The sequence below is a fragment of the Phocoena phocoena genome, chromosome 1 (assembly GCF_963924675.1).
Source record: "Phocoena phocoena chromosome 1, mPhoPho1.1, whole genome shotgun sequence".
Taxonomy (NCBI): Eukaryota; Metazoa; Chordata; class Mammalia; order Artiodactyla; family Phocoenidae; genus Phocoena; species Phocoena phocoena.
In genome coordinates, this window is record NC_089219.1 from 82,259,734 (window position 1) to 82,275,555 (window position 15,822).

General features: G+C 33.8%; 1 protein-coding gene across 4 annotated transcripts in view; it reads left to right on the top strand.

Moving 5' to 3' along the window:
* MTF2 (metal response element binding transcription factor 2) overlaps nt 1-15,822 on the top strand; it is an 83,125-nt gene that overhangs the window by 59,101 nt on the left and 8,202 nt on the right. For 3 of the 4 annotated variants that reach the window (XM_065898179.1, XM_065898181.1, XM_065898180.1), the window contains 7 exons: nt 3,322-3,417; nt 3,658-3,758; nt 4,145-4,293; nt 6,234-6,329; nt 7,170-7,238; nt 8,056-8,179; nt 15,554-15,621. In XM_065898179.1, the coding sequence (XP_065754251.1) occupies nt 3,322-3,417; nt 3,658-3,758; nt 4,145-4,293; nt 6,234-6,329; nt 7,170-7,238; nt 8,056-8,179; nt 15,554-15,621 (703 nt within the window). Of the gene's footprint in view, nt 1-3,321; nt 3,418-3,657; nt 3,759-4,144; nt 4,294-6,233; nt 6,330-7,169; nt 7,239-8,055; nt 8,180-15,553; nt 15,622-15,822 lie in introns of those variants that run through there. The other variant, XM_065898182.1, reaches the window with a different exon arrangement.

The window sequence follows — 15,822 nt, forward strand, 5'->3', positions numbered from 1 at the left end:
AAGAATAGTTTAAAATTACTGCTTAGTTACGGTTTTTTATGTTTAGATGGGAAAATGAGGCTGCACTTGGGTACAAGTAAAAATGAATACAGGGATGCTTTGGTTTGGTAATAGGTATGTTTCTTGTTATGCTTTTTATTTTTGCAAGCTATAATTACTGTATGTTTTTTGAATCTGCTAAATAAAGGTATTTTTTTCAGATATCTATTTCATGGAAAGTGCTTTATAAAAAATTATGAATAGTAAAAATCTGAGTACTTCAGCTGCACACTAAAGCCCCACTTTTGGTATCCTTTTAATGGGTTAATGGGCCTGCACTAAGGTGTTTTTATATCTCCCCCTGTAGAAAGGAGACATTCTGTAAAGTATTTTATCAATTGAGTTTTTAATTTGAATCCCAAATGCGACTTTATGGTAGGTTACTGCTGTGTTCAATTTCTTGATTTCACTCTTAGTTTTTTTTTAAAGAATAAAAAAAGTTTTGGTTAAGGAATTGGAATGTTGTAGTTGCCATTTTTATACATGGTACTCAGGGATTAGGTGGAGAACTCAATAGCTGTTACTCTAGTAAAATGTCTTTCTAGTGAAAGAAACTTTTTACCGTTTTTAGGACTGATCAGTTTAAAGGTCTAAAGTTATGTTTTGAATCTCAAATTGAGGGGTCAGTGAGGAAAGGAATAGGAGGCAGATAGGAGGTCTCCAGCAGTAGTAATATTGAACAGATCTTATTACCCTGCATACAGAATTATCCCTTTTACTTAGTTTGTAAATATGGTTCTCTCTGGTGGAACTGAAACATGTTATACTGCTTCTGTTCCCATTGTATTAACTATGTGTCCCTTTCAACTTTTCTACCATTTTGAGGTTTCTGTGGGTTAAATATAGGTCTGTCTTTGTGTTTTCTTCCCTCCCTCCCATCCTTCCTCCCTTCCAGAAGGGAAGAAGAAAACCAGTTGTACATAGATAGAAAGTTGTTGTGAAAGTGAGGGGGTCTTGTCCTACATGTGGCATATCCAGTATATCAGTTCAGTGGTCTGTGGTTGTTTTTTCCTCGCTGGCTCCTTTTACTATCCTCATGAGATAGGACAGCTCCTTGGCCATTTAACTCTTTGTAACACCCAGAAAGTAGCACACATGTATGTAACTTGCAGTTGATATAGAATGAGTAAGTGAACCTGAAAATTGCAATATGGCAGATGTCAGTGTGGAGTGTAGCTTTAGTAGTTTTCTTCCTGTAAGGATCCTGCTTATAGTAGTTATATATCAAAATAACTTAATAAATTATAGTAATTTCACTCATAAGATTCTTTTAAAAATTTTTCATAAGTAGGAACAATGTATAGTCATATTAGTAGTCAAAGAAGTGTACATTACAACAGGGAGATAGTATATTAAAACCATTAAATAATTTTAAAAGGATTTTTAATCTTAATACCTAATACTGTTATGGTTTCTGTGAAAATGATACACTGCTGGTGGCAATGTAAATTTCTATTTTGGATATTTAATAGTTGCATTAAATACATAAAGATGTTTTATATGCTTTCATCTATACAGCAGACTCATTTGTAGCAGTTTATTCAAAAGAAATAATTCATAAGTAAAAAATCTAGATGAAAAATATTTGCTGTAGCTTTCTTTTAACAACAACAAAAAATTTGGCATGTCTAAGATGAAATGGCTTTATAGTCATTTGGGTTTAGAGTGAGGGAGACTATAGAAGGTCACTAAGCTACACAGAAAGTTTTTGTAAACTTGATGATAAAAAAGACATGTTGGATTTCACAAGTAAAGGCAGTTCTCTGCTTCCTCAGGATTGTTTCCTGAGGGTGAACACATATTGTTTGACGGATCAGCACCCTCTTTTACGAGGAACTGCCTTCTCCTACACCAGTCCACATGGTTATAGTGGGAGTCAGATCAGGCACCTACCACAATCTGGGCTATTGGTCCTTTTCCAGGAAGTTGCAGATTTGGACTGAGAGGTTCTAGGCTCAGTCTGGTCGCTCTCGTGACTGGAGCCATAAACTGAGAAACTATGGGAAGCCACATCCAGCCAAGCAAACAAAGCCTGGGAGAGGAGAGGAGAGAGGACAAGAGCCAAAACAAAAAAGGAGAAATGCAAAAAACAAGCAAGCAAAAAATTTGGTAACCTGCATATCTAAGAATAGAGTCATAATAAAGTAAACTTGGTTCTTTCCACTGGACAGAATATTATACAGCTTTTAGAAGTTATACGTTTGAAAACTACAGTGTGAGAAATGCTTTTGATGGAAAAAACATTACATAGTATTAATGAAAAGAAGCATCTCACAGTGGAGAGAATATGGACTCTGGTGTATCTGGGTTTGAATCCTAGCCTTGATACTCTGTGACTGAGGGTACTTGGATTAGATACTTTATCTTTCTGAGCTTCAATTCTTCTCTATAAATAGGATATGTATCTAATAAATTGTGGAATTAAAATAATATGTATCAAGAGCCTAACATAATGCTGGCTCATAGCACAAAATTGTACCTTTTTATTATTGTTGGTATGTGAATAAAGTGTATGTATTAGTATTTTAACTATGTATATTGAAATTCATGAGAAGAGATTATTGGAAATAATTGTGCTAAAGTGATAAAATTCTATTCTAAATTTTGCAGAATAAAATTGTTTTTAGAATAAAAATGTTTAAGGAAGAAATAACTTACCTATTCAGGTAAAATGTAATTAATAACTGGAACCCCTCATTTTTGTTTCAGTGGGATATTGTTTAGGTATGTTGTTTGACACCATAGTTCCAGATTTCAGAAGCTGGAGATCAAATAATTAGTGTTCAGCCTTTTTTATAAATTAGTAGGTAAAAAGAAGCGTTCTGAATCTTGAGAGTAGGGAGTCATTGGCGGATCTTCCTTGCCCCTTTTCTTTAGTCTCATGATGTTACACAGTGTAGGGTGAGTGAGTAATGTTCATGGGTAGGTGTGTGTTCTGGAGAGTAGTTCTAGTGTTCACAAAACATCCCCTTCTCTTGCCTCCCGAGAGGGTGGGAATATTGGAAGTAAATAGTAAGGGATCCTGCCTGAGAGCAGTTTAAATTATGCCCTCTGCCAAAAAGCAGATTAAATTATGAATGTAGACAGTGAGGCATCTTAAGTTAAAGGTAGGAAGAACACAGATAAGGAGCAGAGAGAGAGCATTTTGTGTATAGTACTTTGCCTTGAGAAAATACCATTATGATCTAGGAAACAGACATTGCCAATATGGGCTACTCACTGAGTAAAAAAAGTGGTTTTGTTATATGGAACAATTCTTTATGTATATTTTAAATATTTCAGGAGCCACTGGAAGTGGGGAAATGGTCTGTACAATATGTCAAGAAGAGTATTCAGAAGCTCCCAATGAAATGGTTATATGTGATAAGTGTGGCCAAGGTAAACATTGATTTTTTTTTTAATCTTGTGGAAAAGTTTTATTACATACTTAATGCCCCTGTTGAAGATTAATGATTAAAAATTCTTTACATTGGTAATTTGAAGCTGTTACCATAAGTTTAGTCATCAGTTGTAAATATATTAACGTAGGAAAAGAGAATACTAAAATGCCTTCTTTAAATTGTGTTGCAGTATTTATTAATAAAAGAGAATTTGCTTTATGCTTTTTTTGATATTAAGGATATCATCAGTTGTGTCACACACCTCATATTGATTCCAGTGTGATTGATTCAGATGAAAAATGGCTCTGTCGACAGTGTGTTTTTGCAACAACAACAAAGGTATCTTTTAAGTGTTTTGGGCTAACGCCCTAAATGGAATTTGTAAGACACTATCAACGTAATGATTGTGTACGTTGAAAATTTATTTGAATGAAATGAGCAATCAATCTTGGGTAGAAGGAGGTACTGCTTATTGTTTGACTAATGATGCTTAAGTGACTTGCAACTATTCTTGCGCTTATTTTCTGATAGTGGTCTTGGGGCAATAATTTGAAAGAAAAGACAACAAAATAAATAAAGATTATTATTGGTCAAACAGTTTGTGATATGGTAAGAAATTTAGAATGGAAATTTCTTCATAAGTTTCAGAAGCATTTTTAAATTATAGAATTGTATTTAAAATTTTATCCTTCACTCTTTTAAATAACTTTTTCCCTCTAATATAGAGGGGTGGTGCGCTTAAGAAAGGACCAAATGCCAAAGCATTGCAAGTCATGAAGCAAACATTACCCTATAGTGTGGCAGACCTTGAATGGGATGCAGGTCATAAAACCAATGTCCAGCAATGTTACTGCTATTGTGGAGGCCCTGGAGAGTAAGTAAATATGGTTATTTAATGCCCTTAATTGCTTATATTGTCCACTTTATTTTTGTTATTGATTGTGGTATGGGAGTGATAGTGAATTGTAAATGCATGAAAGCATCAATAAAGAAAATTGGGAGGGATTAGAAGCTGTAGTTTTATTCATCTTTATCATTAAATGTTTGCTAAATAAGTGAGTCAGAGTTCTAACTAAGAATGTTTAGAAATTTACCTTTAACTTCTGATCACTGGTTCTAGTTCTGCTCTTTGTAACTAAACACATGCATCTTATCTTTCTTAGGAGGTAGCTCTTAAAATACTTAAATCCAGTAATCGTATTTCCCACTCCCATGACTCACATACCAAGTGTTCTCTTTTCTAGGCTAAAATCTGCATTCCTATCAAACATTCTTTATGACGTGTTTTCCAAACTCTGTCTTTGTTGCTCTTCAGTTTTTGAAAGTTTACTCTTGAAATAATGGTGCCATGATTACAAAATGCAGTGTTTCCAGGACTAGTCTGACAGAATATAACGAAGCTATTAGAGTTCTAGATATTATGCTTCTGTTGTTGCAAGGAAAGATTGTATTACCCCTTTTTGGTCGTCCCATCATACTCTTTTGGCTCATTATGAGTTTGTAGATGGTCAACTAAAACTAAAGCTTTTAGTTCTTTTTTTCATACAAGCTAATATTAAACCAAATTGTGCATCATGTATTTGTACTACATTTAAAAAAATGTTAGTGGATAACTTTACATTTAACTCTATTAAATTATTGGTTTCTTAAATCTTATCAGACTCCATGTTTCTCTTAAGACAGGGCTGCTCTCTAGAAGAATGCTGGGACATATAAGATGTTCAGTGACGAAAACATGAATAAATGAATATGTAAATGAATGAAATTTTAGTTCTTCATTCTACCTTGTCTCTAGTCTTACGGAATTTTTATTTGTGGTTTAACATTTCTATAACATTTCTCAGTTTTTGGTTGCCTGCAGGTTTAAGAAGCATTCTCTGGTTTCTTTAAATCATTTATAAGAGCTAAAGTGAACCTAGAGATTGATCTTTCTCCTTTACTCATTTATACCTAGCATCTTAGTTTATAGACATTATTTTATGAAGCAGATTGTTCATTGTTCTTTAAGTACTATGACTTCATGAACTATGTTTGATATTGCTAACACTTTAACACCTAACAGAGTACCTAGAACATAGTATTCATTAGCCTTTTGATGAATGAATGACCTTACTAGTAGCATCTTGCCTTTGCCTGTGTATGGCTTAAAATTAACGTGGGGCTAACTTACTGAGCAAAAGAATTATTTGAAGAAGAGGCATTATTTGGGTGGCAAGTAAGGATATTAAAACCATGTACTAACTAAAAAGAGAGGATATCTTTAGCTGAAGATTCAGTTTTAGCATCTTCAGCCATCTGAAAGAGAACAAAATCTGTCACAAAGCCTTCATACCTGGTGGAGTCTTAGATTAGATTTGTGGTTATGTTAACCAAATTTATTAAATTGCTGTACTCCTTTTCTTTTCATTATAAGGAACAAGAATAATAGAAACACAGTGAAGGCATAAAGTTGCCTATGGCTATTTGGTATATGAGACAGATAGCTCTACATATCAGTGACCTCTGAGACTGTTGATGTGAAAAAATCCCAGGCTTCACAAAGATCCTTTACTAATTTAGGACCCAGGCACTTATTGATTAGAAATAGTAGATGTAGCTTTCAAGAGCTTATAAATTCTCATGGATAAAAGAGAAGAGGAATGAAATGGTCAGTACTAATAACCTTTTTGGGAAGAAAAATTTAGCACTAAATATACCAGAAATGTGATACTGTAATCAGAACTATATTCTGTATGTCACTTTTGTCGTTGTTTTTTTTTTTTAAACTTTACCTCATGAAAGGTAGTAATTTTAATCTTAAATTTTTTCTTATAGCTGGTATTTAAAGATGCTGCAGTGCTGCAAATGTAAACAGTGGTTTCATGAAGCTTGTGTGCAATGCCTTCAAAAGCCAATGCTATTTGGAGACAGGTGAGAGAAGGGCATTTGACTGATTTTTTAGCTTTTTAAAATTGTATTTATGTTTTTTCATTTTCACATTTCTAAAAGTAGTTTTAATAGTGATTTGTAAAAGGTTCACCTTGGGAATATATTGTTTAATATACTTAAATTATATATAATTTTAAAAAGCACATAATTTTTGTACTTTTGGATATTGCAGAAAGCTTTGAAGTATTTGACCAGTGAACATATTTGCACCTATTGCCCCACAGTACTCTAAACTATTCTCATTGGTACCTTCTTTTAAAGAACCTCAAGGGGATCCAAAGAACCTCAAAGATAGACCTAATGTCTTTTTGGATTAAGAGAGCATGAAATAGCAGAGAGAGCTCTAGAAGAAAAATTAGATCACTAAATGTAACATCAAAAACTCTGGGTTTAGATCTTAGCTTATGTGATTTATTGTCTTTCTGACCTTAGGAAGGTCAGCTTGTCTCCTGGGCTTTTTCTACCATGTTGTTTTGAGCATTGAAAAGTGACAATGTGTATCGGAGTAGCCATCACAATTCCCGTTACACACAAGCCATTAGTAAACTATGCCTGTATATCAATCTGTATGTGAACTCTGAAGGTCTCTAATGGTTAAAAAAAAATTGCCCCTTTCCCCCATATACAAACTATTTTATTATTTGTCATTACTGGAAAAGAAACTCTTTAAAGCACAGTGTCATGATTCAAATTATATTTTGCTTTGTGTATCAGTCCTTATGTCAATTGTAGGATTTGCACTTGCTGAATATTAATTTTAATTGTTAAATAATTTATATGTATTCTTGATTACTCAGTATATAACTTTTCTTTTTTCCTTAGGTTTTATACATTTATTTGCTCTGTCTGCAGTTCTGGACCAGAATACCTCAAACGTCTACCATTACAATGGTAAGTACGGACATTTCTGTTAAGGAACAAAAAGGAGCCATATTTTTAAATCTACAGGATGAAACTTTATATATACATTTACTTAGCTTAAATAAAAATTTGTTCTTCTTTATGCCTGGCTTTATTTCTTTTTCTGTATTTATCCTCAAGCCTGATGTCATCTTCCCCAAAGATTATCTAGTTTTATTGCTGAAGTAGTAAGGCCATTCAGTTTCTAATGGCATAAAAAGTAACTTTCAAATATCTTTTAGATCTTCAAAATTCTTATTCATGTTTCTAGTTCTTTTGGGCCTTCAGAATAGCATCAGTAGAACAGAGAAACGTCTTATAACAAATATGCCAATTTCTGCCTCAGTTAAGTAATCCTTGGGCATGGGAAGTACGATGAATTTTGGAGATTTACTGAAAATGTTTATAGTAAGTGCTTAGAAATTTTTGTCAAATATTTTACATATTTTAGGAAAAGATAAGATTTAATTCATGAATCAGATAAAAGTCTGTTAAAGCGTGATCCATTTTGTAGCTTATGTAGTAGTGAAAACATGAAATTTTAGATCATAAGTTATTTTTTCTTACAGTCAGGTCCTCTTTGAATGTATTTCAAGAAATCAAATATCTTTTAATTTTTACTATTCAGGATAAATTAAATGTTTAGCTAATGTTTTTCATTTATTTTCATATGTAATGACTTATTGTGAATATGACTTGTGATATTAACCCTCTGTTCACCTAAATACTTTGGATTTTTTAATTGCTGGTTTTATAAAAATATTCAAAAACATTGTTTTCATAAAGTTTGATTATTTTTGGATTCCAGGGTAGATATAGCACACCTATGCCTTTACAACCTAAGTGTTATTCACAAGAAGAAATACTTTGATTCTGAACTTGAGCTTATGACATACATTAATGAAAACTGGGATAGATTGCACCCTGGAGAGGTAGGTGGTCTTAGAGCTAACTTCATTAGCTACTTAATGTCTTTTTTGTTTTGTTAAAAGCAACTATCGCACATGTATAAGCCATACATCTAAAGTAGCATTTTATGTTTAGTTAGGGAGAAATAATCTTTGGTGAGGCTATAGCCCTCATTCTCCTGTTTGTTGCCTCTTGGCTTGAGGAAAAATGTAGGAGGAAGTAAATTACTTGATTCTTCCATTTTCTGAAGTGAAAATCACTGTAGTTAAAGATAGAAGGGAGGGAGAAATCCTTATTATTGGGTATCTTACTTATGATTCCTCCTCCTTTTCTTCTAAGTTTACTCTAAACTTAGAGATGGGGACTTCCCTGGTGGCGCAGTGGTTAAGAATCCGCCTACCAATGCAGGGGACATGGGTTCAATCCCTGGTCTGGGAAGATCCCACATGGAGCAACTACTGAGCCTGTGCTCTAGAGCCCGTGAGCCACAACTACTGAGCCCGCATGCCACGACTGCTGAAGCCCATGCACCTAGAGCTCGTGCTCTGGAACAAGAGAAGCCACCACAATGAGAATCCCACGCACTGCAACAAAGAGTAGCCCCAGCTAGCCACAACTAGAGAAAAGCTCATGCACAGCAACCAAGACCCAATGCAGCCAAAAAATAAATAAATAAATAAAACTTACGGATATAACCAACACTCTTCTTTCCTCTCTTGTTGGTACTCCCTTATATATATTTAACTTCCAGGAATAGTGAGACCCGATAGTAGTGTTAGCTAAGTTAGAGAGTGAAGCTACCTGAGTTGGAGATTATCCCCCTCATTCTGACATCTCATTTGCTTTTTGTTTACAAAGTGTAACCACTCATGCTGGTTTACAAAGAGTCTTTATTTGAAAAAGCAATGTAAAAATTAATGCATATTCATTGAAGATTTTGAAACTACAGAATAGCACAAAGAAGAAAATAACTAGAGTAACTTTAATATTTACTTTGTTTTTAGCATTTATTTAGAATTATTAAAATACAGATATTAAATATTAAAATATGGACATTAAATTTTTTGTTTTATAATATGTGGAATTAGTCATGCATTACTTTTTGAGGTAAAAACTAAACTGATTTGAAATTTAGGAAGAGTTTCTGCCTCTGTAGCTTTTAGACGTGAGGCAGTTTATAAGGTTCACATCAAGTAAGATATCAAGTTTTTTTTGTTGTTGTTCTGGGGTTTTATGGGGCATCAAGGAGTGCATAATACACATTTATTTAAAAGTTAGTGGTAGATCAGTTGCATAAAATAAATACCTGTGGAATACTTAGATTTTAAAATCAAAGATATTAAAATCAATTGAGCTAAGGTGTTTTGAGTGTTAGAAATTGGAATATAATACTCATTAAGTTTTCTGTTAAAAGCTTTTTTCAGATGACTTGAGAGAAAGTGAGTGACTTGTAAATTTGATAAATTTTAATGAACTGATTAGTAATGGGAGAAAAAAGTGTGAAAGGCATTGTTAAGTGTAGTGTTCTTTATAGTCATCTTAATATTGTTCTAATACATTAATTTGAAATGCTTTCTTTCTAGCTATGGTTCTTTCAGCACTTCATATGCAGATACATCTATATTCCTTTTAGTACACTTTATGTTTTACATGATTAAATTCTGCATTGGTTACTTCACGTAGATAGCGGGCATGCATATAAAAACTCAAGTTTTGGGACTTTCCTGGTGGTCCAGTGGTTAAGACTTTGCCTTCCAATGCAGGGAGTGTGCGTTCGATCCCTGGTACGGGAGCTAAGATCCCACATGCCTTGTGGCCAAAAAGCCAAAACATAAAAAACAGAAGCAATATTCTAACAAATTTAATAAAGAATTTAAAAAAGTGGTCCACATCAAAAAAAACCCCAAACGAACAAATTCAAGTTGTTTATTTATTTCAAATGCTATCATTTTTTATTAAAATAAAAATGTAATTTAGATTCTATTAAAGAGGCTGAAAATAGAAAATAATAAAAACCATAATTAGATGTTTTTAAAGAAATGAGTTCAGTTTATGAATTTCAGGTATCTCAGTTCCAACTAAACTTCTGACACATGTCAGAAAAAGTTTATTTCAGCAGTAGGTACATGTTTTATTTTTTGTAACCTATGAGATAATGTCTTAACACATAAGAAATTTCAATTTCTTATTCTTTGCCAAAATGGAAAAATATATCTCTTTTATTTAAAAAGTAAAAACATGATTACAATCTAATATAACTTTACAACAGAAAAGTTTTACTTTTCTGAGGAGTGTTTCATTTTTGGGAGCCATAAAATTTATTATCAGAACAAGTGACTTTCTAGTCACTTCTCATTGCTCTTGCTCTGCATTAAAAAAAAAGAAAATATTTCAGACGTCTTAGGTTAGTCATCTCATCCTCAGACTAGTTATTTACAGATGAAAGTTCAGGTTTTAATCCTCTGTATTAATATTTTCATCTTAATATTGTAAATGGTTTTTAGAGTGAGATTTTAATGATAAAGAGACCATAAAATTTGTCAGTAATATTTTTTCAGTGTTTTCATTTAGTTTACTTCTAAATGTTTGTGGTAATAGAAACAAAGATAATACAAATAATGTATTATTCCAAATTATTAAAGTAGTAAATCTTTGGTTACCTGAAATTGAATTGCAAATTGAATTTTGTCACAAACTCAAAATTAGGTTAATAAAATTTTCTTTTTGTTTATATTTATATTCAAAATCTTTTTATAAAATAACATTAATTACAGTTATCCCTTGATATCCATAGGGAATTGGTTCCAGGACCCCCTTCAGATACCAAAATCTGAGGATGCTCAAGTCCCTTATATAAAATGATGTAGTACAGTTGGCCCTTAGTATCTGATTGATTTTCTGCAGTTGGAACCCAGGGATACTGAGGGCCAACTATACTTTCCAAACATGAGAATTGCTGTATGCTAAGTATATTACAGGCATACCTCAGAGATATTGCGGTTTCAGTTCCAGGCTGCTACATGCTGCAATAAAACGAATATCACAATAAAGAGAATCACGAATTTTTTGGTTTCCCAGTGCATATAAAAGTTATACTTACACTACATTGTAGTCTGTTGTGCACAATAGCATTTTGTCTTTAAAAAGCAATGTACATACCTTAATTTAAAAATAATGCTGTTGCAAAAATGGAGCTGATAGACTTGCTTGAGGCAGGGTTGCCACAAACCTTCAATTTGTAAAAAGACACAGTATCTGTGATGCACAGTAAAGTGAGGTAAGTGAAAGGATTTATGCTTGTATTGGTTAGTTGAGTACCTTCGAACACTCAAGTCATTTTGAACATCAGTTCTTACTATACAGACTATAGATTATATGACAAAGACGTTTGCTCTAGAATTTTAGAGAGTGTATTTTAGAGAGTACATTTTAGAGAGTACAGTTGACTCTTGAAGAACACGGGGTTAGAGGCACTGACCCTCTGCACCCTGCCCTGTCTGCAGTTCTGCACCTGCAGATCCAACCAACCGTGGTATAGTACTGTAGTATGTATTTAGTGAAAAAAAATCCGTACGTAAGTGGACTAATGCAGTTCAAACCCCAGTTGTTCAGAGGTCAACTTTATATCCTTACATACTGAAAGGCAAATTTAACATTTATGTATCATATATTTTGTTCTTTCTTTTTTTTTTTTTTTTTTTTTTTGCGGTATGCGGGCCTCTCACTGTTGTGGCCTCTCCCGTCGCGGAGCACAGGCTCCGGACGCGCAGGCCCAGCGGCCATGGCCCGCAGGCCCAGCCGCTCCACGGCACGTGGGATCCTCCCGGACCGGGGCACGAACCCACGTCCCCTGCATCGGCAGGCGGACTCCCAACCACTGCGCCACCAGGGAAGCCCTATTTTGTTCTTTCTTGATTATTTTTAGGATTGTTAGAACATATTAGAACACAGTGATTATTTTATATCATTTCCTTATGTGATCTTGTTAAACATCTTTGAGACTTGATGCCTTAATGATGATCACACAGACCGAGTATAGCTATTTGAGAAATTGCTGTGTTTTGAATTATTTTCTTTGAGATAGTAAAACTATGTAATATAACACTTGACATCCCAAATAAAAGTTGCTTAAGGTTTTTATATACAATAAGGTGTTTAGAATGAGGTTGTATCAGATTGCTTTTGGGAGTTACAATGAGATATTAATACTTTTTAGAATCTGCCTATTATCATTTGTCTTTGCTTCCTAATGTGATTTGAAATTTCAGTTCTGTAAGGACAACCCACTTTTCTGTTAACTGTGGTCTTAAATTTTAAACACGTAAAGGTTGATAGGAGAGCAGTGTGTTGAGTGCTGCCTCACTTGAAGGATGTAGGGAGAAAAGCATAGGTAAAATTCAAGTGAAATACTATGGCAGAAACAATGTTTTGGCTAGAGAAAATGTAGTATAGTAGAGGTGGTGTAATACTTTTAAGTGAAAATTATAAGAAATCTAGTTAAAAGCAGTACTTGGGGCCTTGTGTTGTATATTATTAGCATGCAGTGTATATGTTGGTAAACAAATTACTGAAGCTTTTGGCATACTTAAGCCTCTGTGGTGTGGAATTAAATATTGGTAATTGAGGCATGTATTTTACTGAAGGGAAGAATTTTAACTATACATAATAGCATGTATATCTGTACAGAAATATACAACCCTGAAAGTGAAAACATAGTGTGAGATTAGTGTCTGTAGAGGGAGGAACAAAAATGATTATTCTGTTGAAGATATATATTATAAACCTCGTGGTCAGATGGAAGATCTAGAACATGATGCTCTTCTAATACAGCTTATTTGATTTACATTATAATATTTGCAGTCTTCGTTTTCAAAATACAGAAAGGGAACCCTTGACCGCATTATGCGAGTTGAAATAAACAGTCCTATGCAGAACAGTCCTGGAGTGCGGAAGCAACTTACAGATAAAATTTCTGGGAACCCACAGAGAATAAGTACCAAAAGAAAAAAGAGAGTTCATTGTGATTTTCAAAAAGTAAAAAGGAGTGGATTTGAGAAATTAGAAACTGTTGTTGAATGTCAGCAAAATTGTAGAGCAGATTTTTCATACATATGGCTTGTGAAGATTTAAAAAACAATAAGGGGGCTTCCCTGGTGGCACAGTGGTTGAGAGTCCGCCTGCCGATGCAGGGGACACGGGTTCGTGCCCTGGTCCGGGAAGATCCCACATGCTGCGGAGCGGCTAGGCCTGTGAGCCATGGCCGCTGAGCCTGTGCGTCCAGAGCCTGTGCTCCGCAACGGGAGAGGCCACAACAGTGAGAGGCCCGCGTACCGCAAAAAAAAAAAAAACAAAAAAAGAACAGGCAATAAGGAAAAAATGCCATTAATTTATTAGAATAAACCACGTTAAATACCCTGGTTTCTTTTTTGATATGATTAGCAACACTGTTACGTCAAATGCTAATGCACATGGTGTAGACATAGTATAACTCAGTTTCACATAAGATATCGAAATGTGAACTGGTTAAAATAAAAATTAAAAGGATTTGTAACTAATTGAGTAATAGTAACAAAAGCAGTCAATGGCTTGGAAATATTCTTGAGGGAGATTCTAATGGAGAGCCACAGGGTTCTGTTTTTTTCTCTATCTTCAATTCAAGAAGGATGACAGAATCAAGAGAAAAGACCATCTCAAACACTGAGCTGAAAACAAAATCAAATTAACAACAGTTGTTAAATTTTGCTTTTAGGCTTAAATATGCAAACAACAGTATGGAAGAAGCAGCGTATGATGGGGGATACTTGGCTTGATAGCAGTTCATCTAATAAGATTTTAGAGTTGAGGTGGCAGTGGGGGACCAGGAAGAGGATGGAATTATTTAGCCAAGCTTAATATGAAATAATCATGTGATGGGGCTGCTTAAAATTTTTAATCTAATCTTATACTTAGCCATGATAGCTATTGTCAGATATTTGAAGAACTGTCTTATAAAAAAGGGAATCCAGGAAGGAAGGTTTTGTTCACCCATGGAATGAGCTCCTTCTTTAGGTTTCATTAGTGGTACTATTTAAACCAAGGTTGCATGACTCAGTACTATAAAAGGGATTGAAGTATTAATGAAAACTTGAATTAGATGGACATCTTGGGTCTCTTTCCAACTGTAAAACCTGAGTCCATTATTTCTCCTTTAATAGAAATTTTCTATCACTGGACACTTCAGAAATTACAATAGGAAGGTGTGGTAGGGTTAAGAGGAATGACCGCCAAACCAGCTTCCTTCTTTCCTTTGCCTTTTCCTCTTTTTTTTTTTTTTTTTAAAGTACCCAATACACTGAGAATGGGCTCTCAGTGAATGTTCAGTGAAGGTACTTAATTGTCACTTGGCTTCATGTTCGAGCTCTCTAGCTAACCAGCAGTGTGAATTTAAGCAATTTAACCTTTACATCTGTTGACTAATCTGTAAAATAAAAATAGATGATTTTATGAGTCTCTTCTATTTCTAATATTCTATTTGACAGGTTTGTTTGTTCTTTTTACTTGAAGAAGTTCTGAGCTTTGGGAGTTTCAACTGGTAAAGAAAATTACTAGTAGTAATTTTGAAAGTCAGTGGTGATATTTTGCAAGTTTTTTGTTTTTTTAGTTTTTGTTGCTTTGAGGATGGTCTTTTATAACTTAATTGTTTTTCTGTTGGGCCCTAGTCTTTAAACTTTGAAGAAAAGGCAGAAATGACTCTGAAAGAAACTTTCTGGAACAAAATAGAATATTTTCTAGAATTGAATGTTTAGATTTTAAAGTGGTATGTGATGATAAAAAAATTACTGAGCCATTTTGGGGTTTAGGGCTAACCAAAGTCTATAATTGTTATGAAAATAAAATCCCCAAATTTACATTATTTTTTTAAATTATAGAGATTATTGGTTTGCGTTAGTATTAGAAGTATTGGGAAATAAAATAGCATATTTCTCCTTACTTTTTATATTCTTTCCTGTTAATATTTATTAGAAGCTTTTATGGTTGATATTAAAGTAATTCTAATGTATTATTACTTTCCCAGGTTATAGAATTAAAATAAATTTAATGATAACTAATAATAAAATCCCATTTTTATTGTATTTTACAGTTTATAGTTCTTGCAGGCATATCATTTGAGCTATACAAGTATTAGTAAAGAAACTAATGAAGGATTTATACTCCCTTTTTTATAGGTGAGAAAACAGCTTTGAAAGGTTAAATGGCCTTAGGTCACATAGCTTGTCAGTGAGGACCTGGAATTAGAATTTAGATCTGACTACTAGTCAGTACACTTTTCTTCTGTATCACATTGCCTCTATCTGGCACCTGTGTATTACTAATTGATGAAATTATGGTGCATTAAATTGTTTCTTGATACTTCACAGCTGGCAGACACACCAAAATCTGAAAGATATGAGCATGTTCTGGAGGCATTAAATGATTACAAGACCATGTAAGTTGATTTATTTTATGTATCCCTATGAGGGAGATATTTAGTAAGTATAAGGAATAATGGCATTAAGAATTGTGGGATTGATTATAGAGTTAGTACATACCATTTTAAACCTTTTAATGTCCTCTTCTCTTTCAGTCAGAGTAAAGCAGTGATTCTCAAAGGCTGGAGGAGGGAAGATCAGTCCTCTGGGAATGGTGG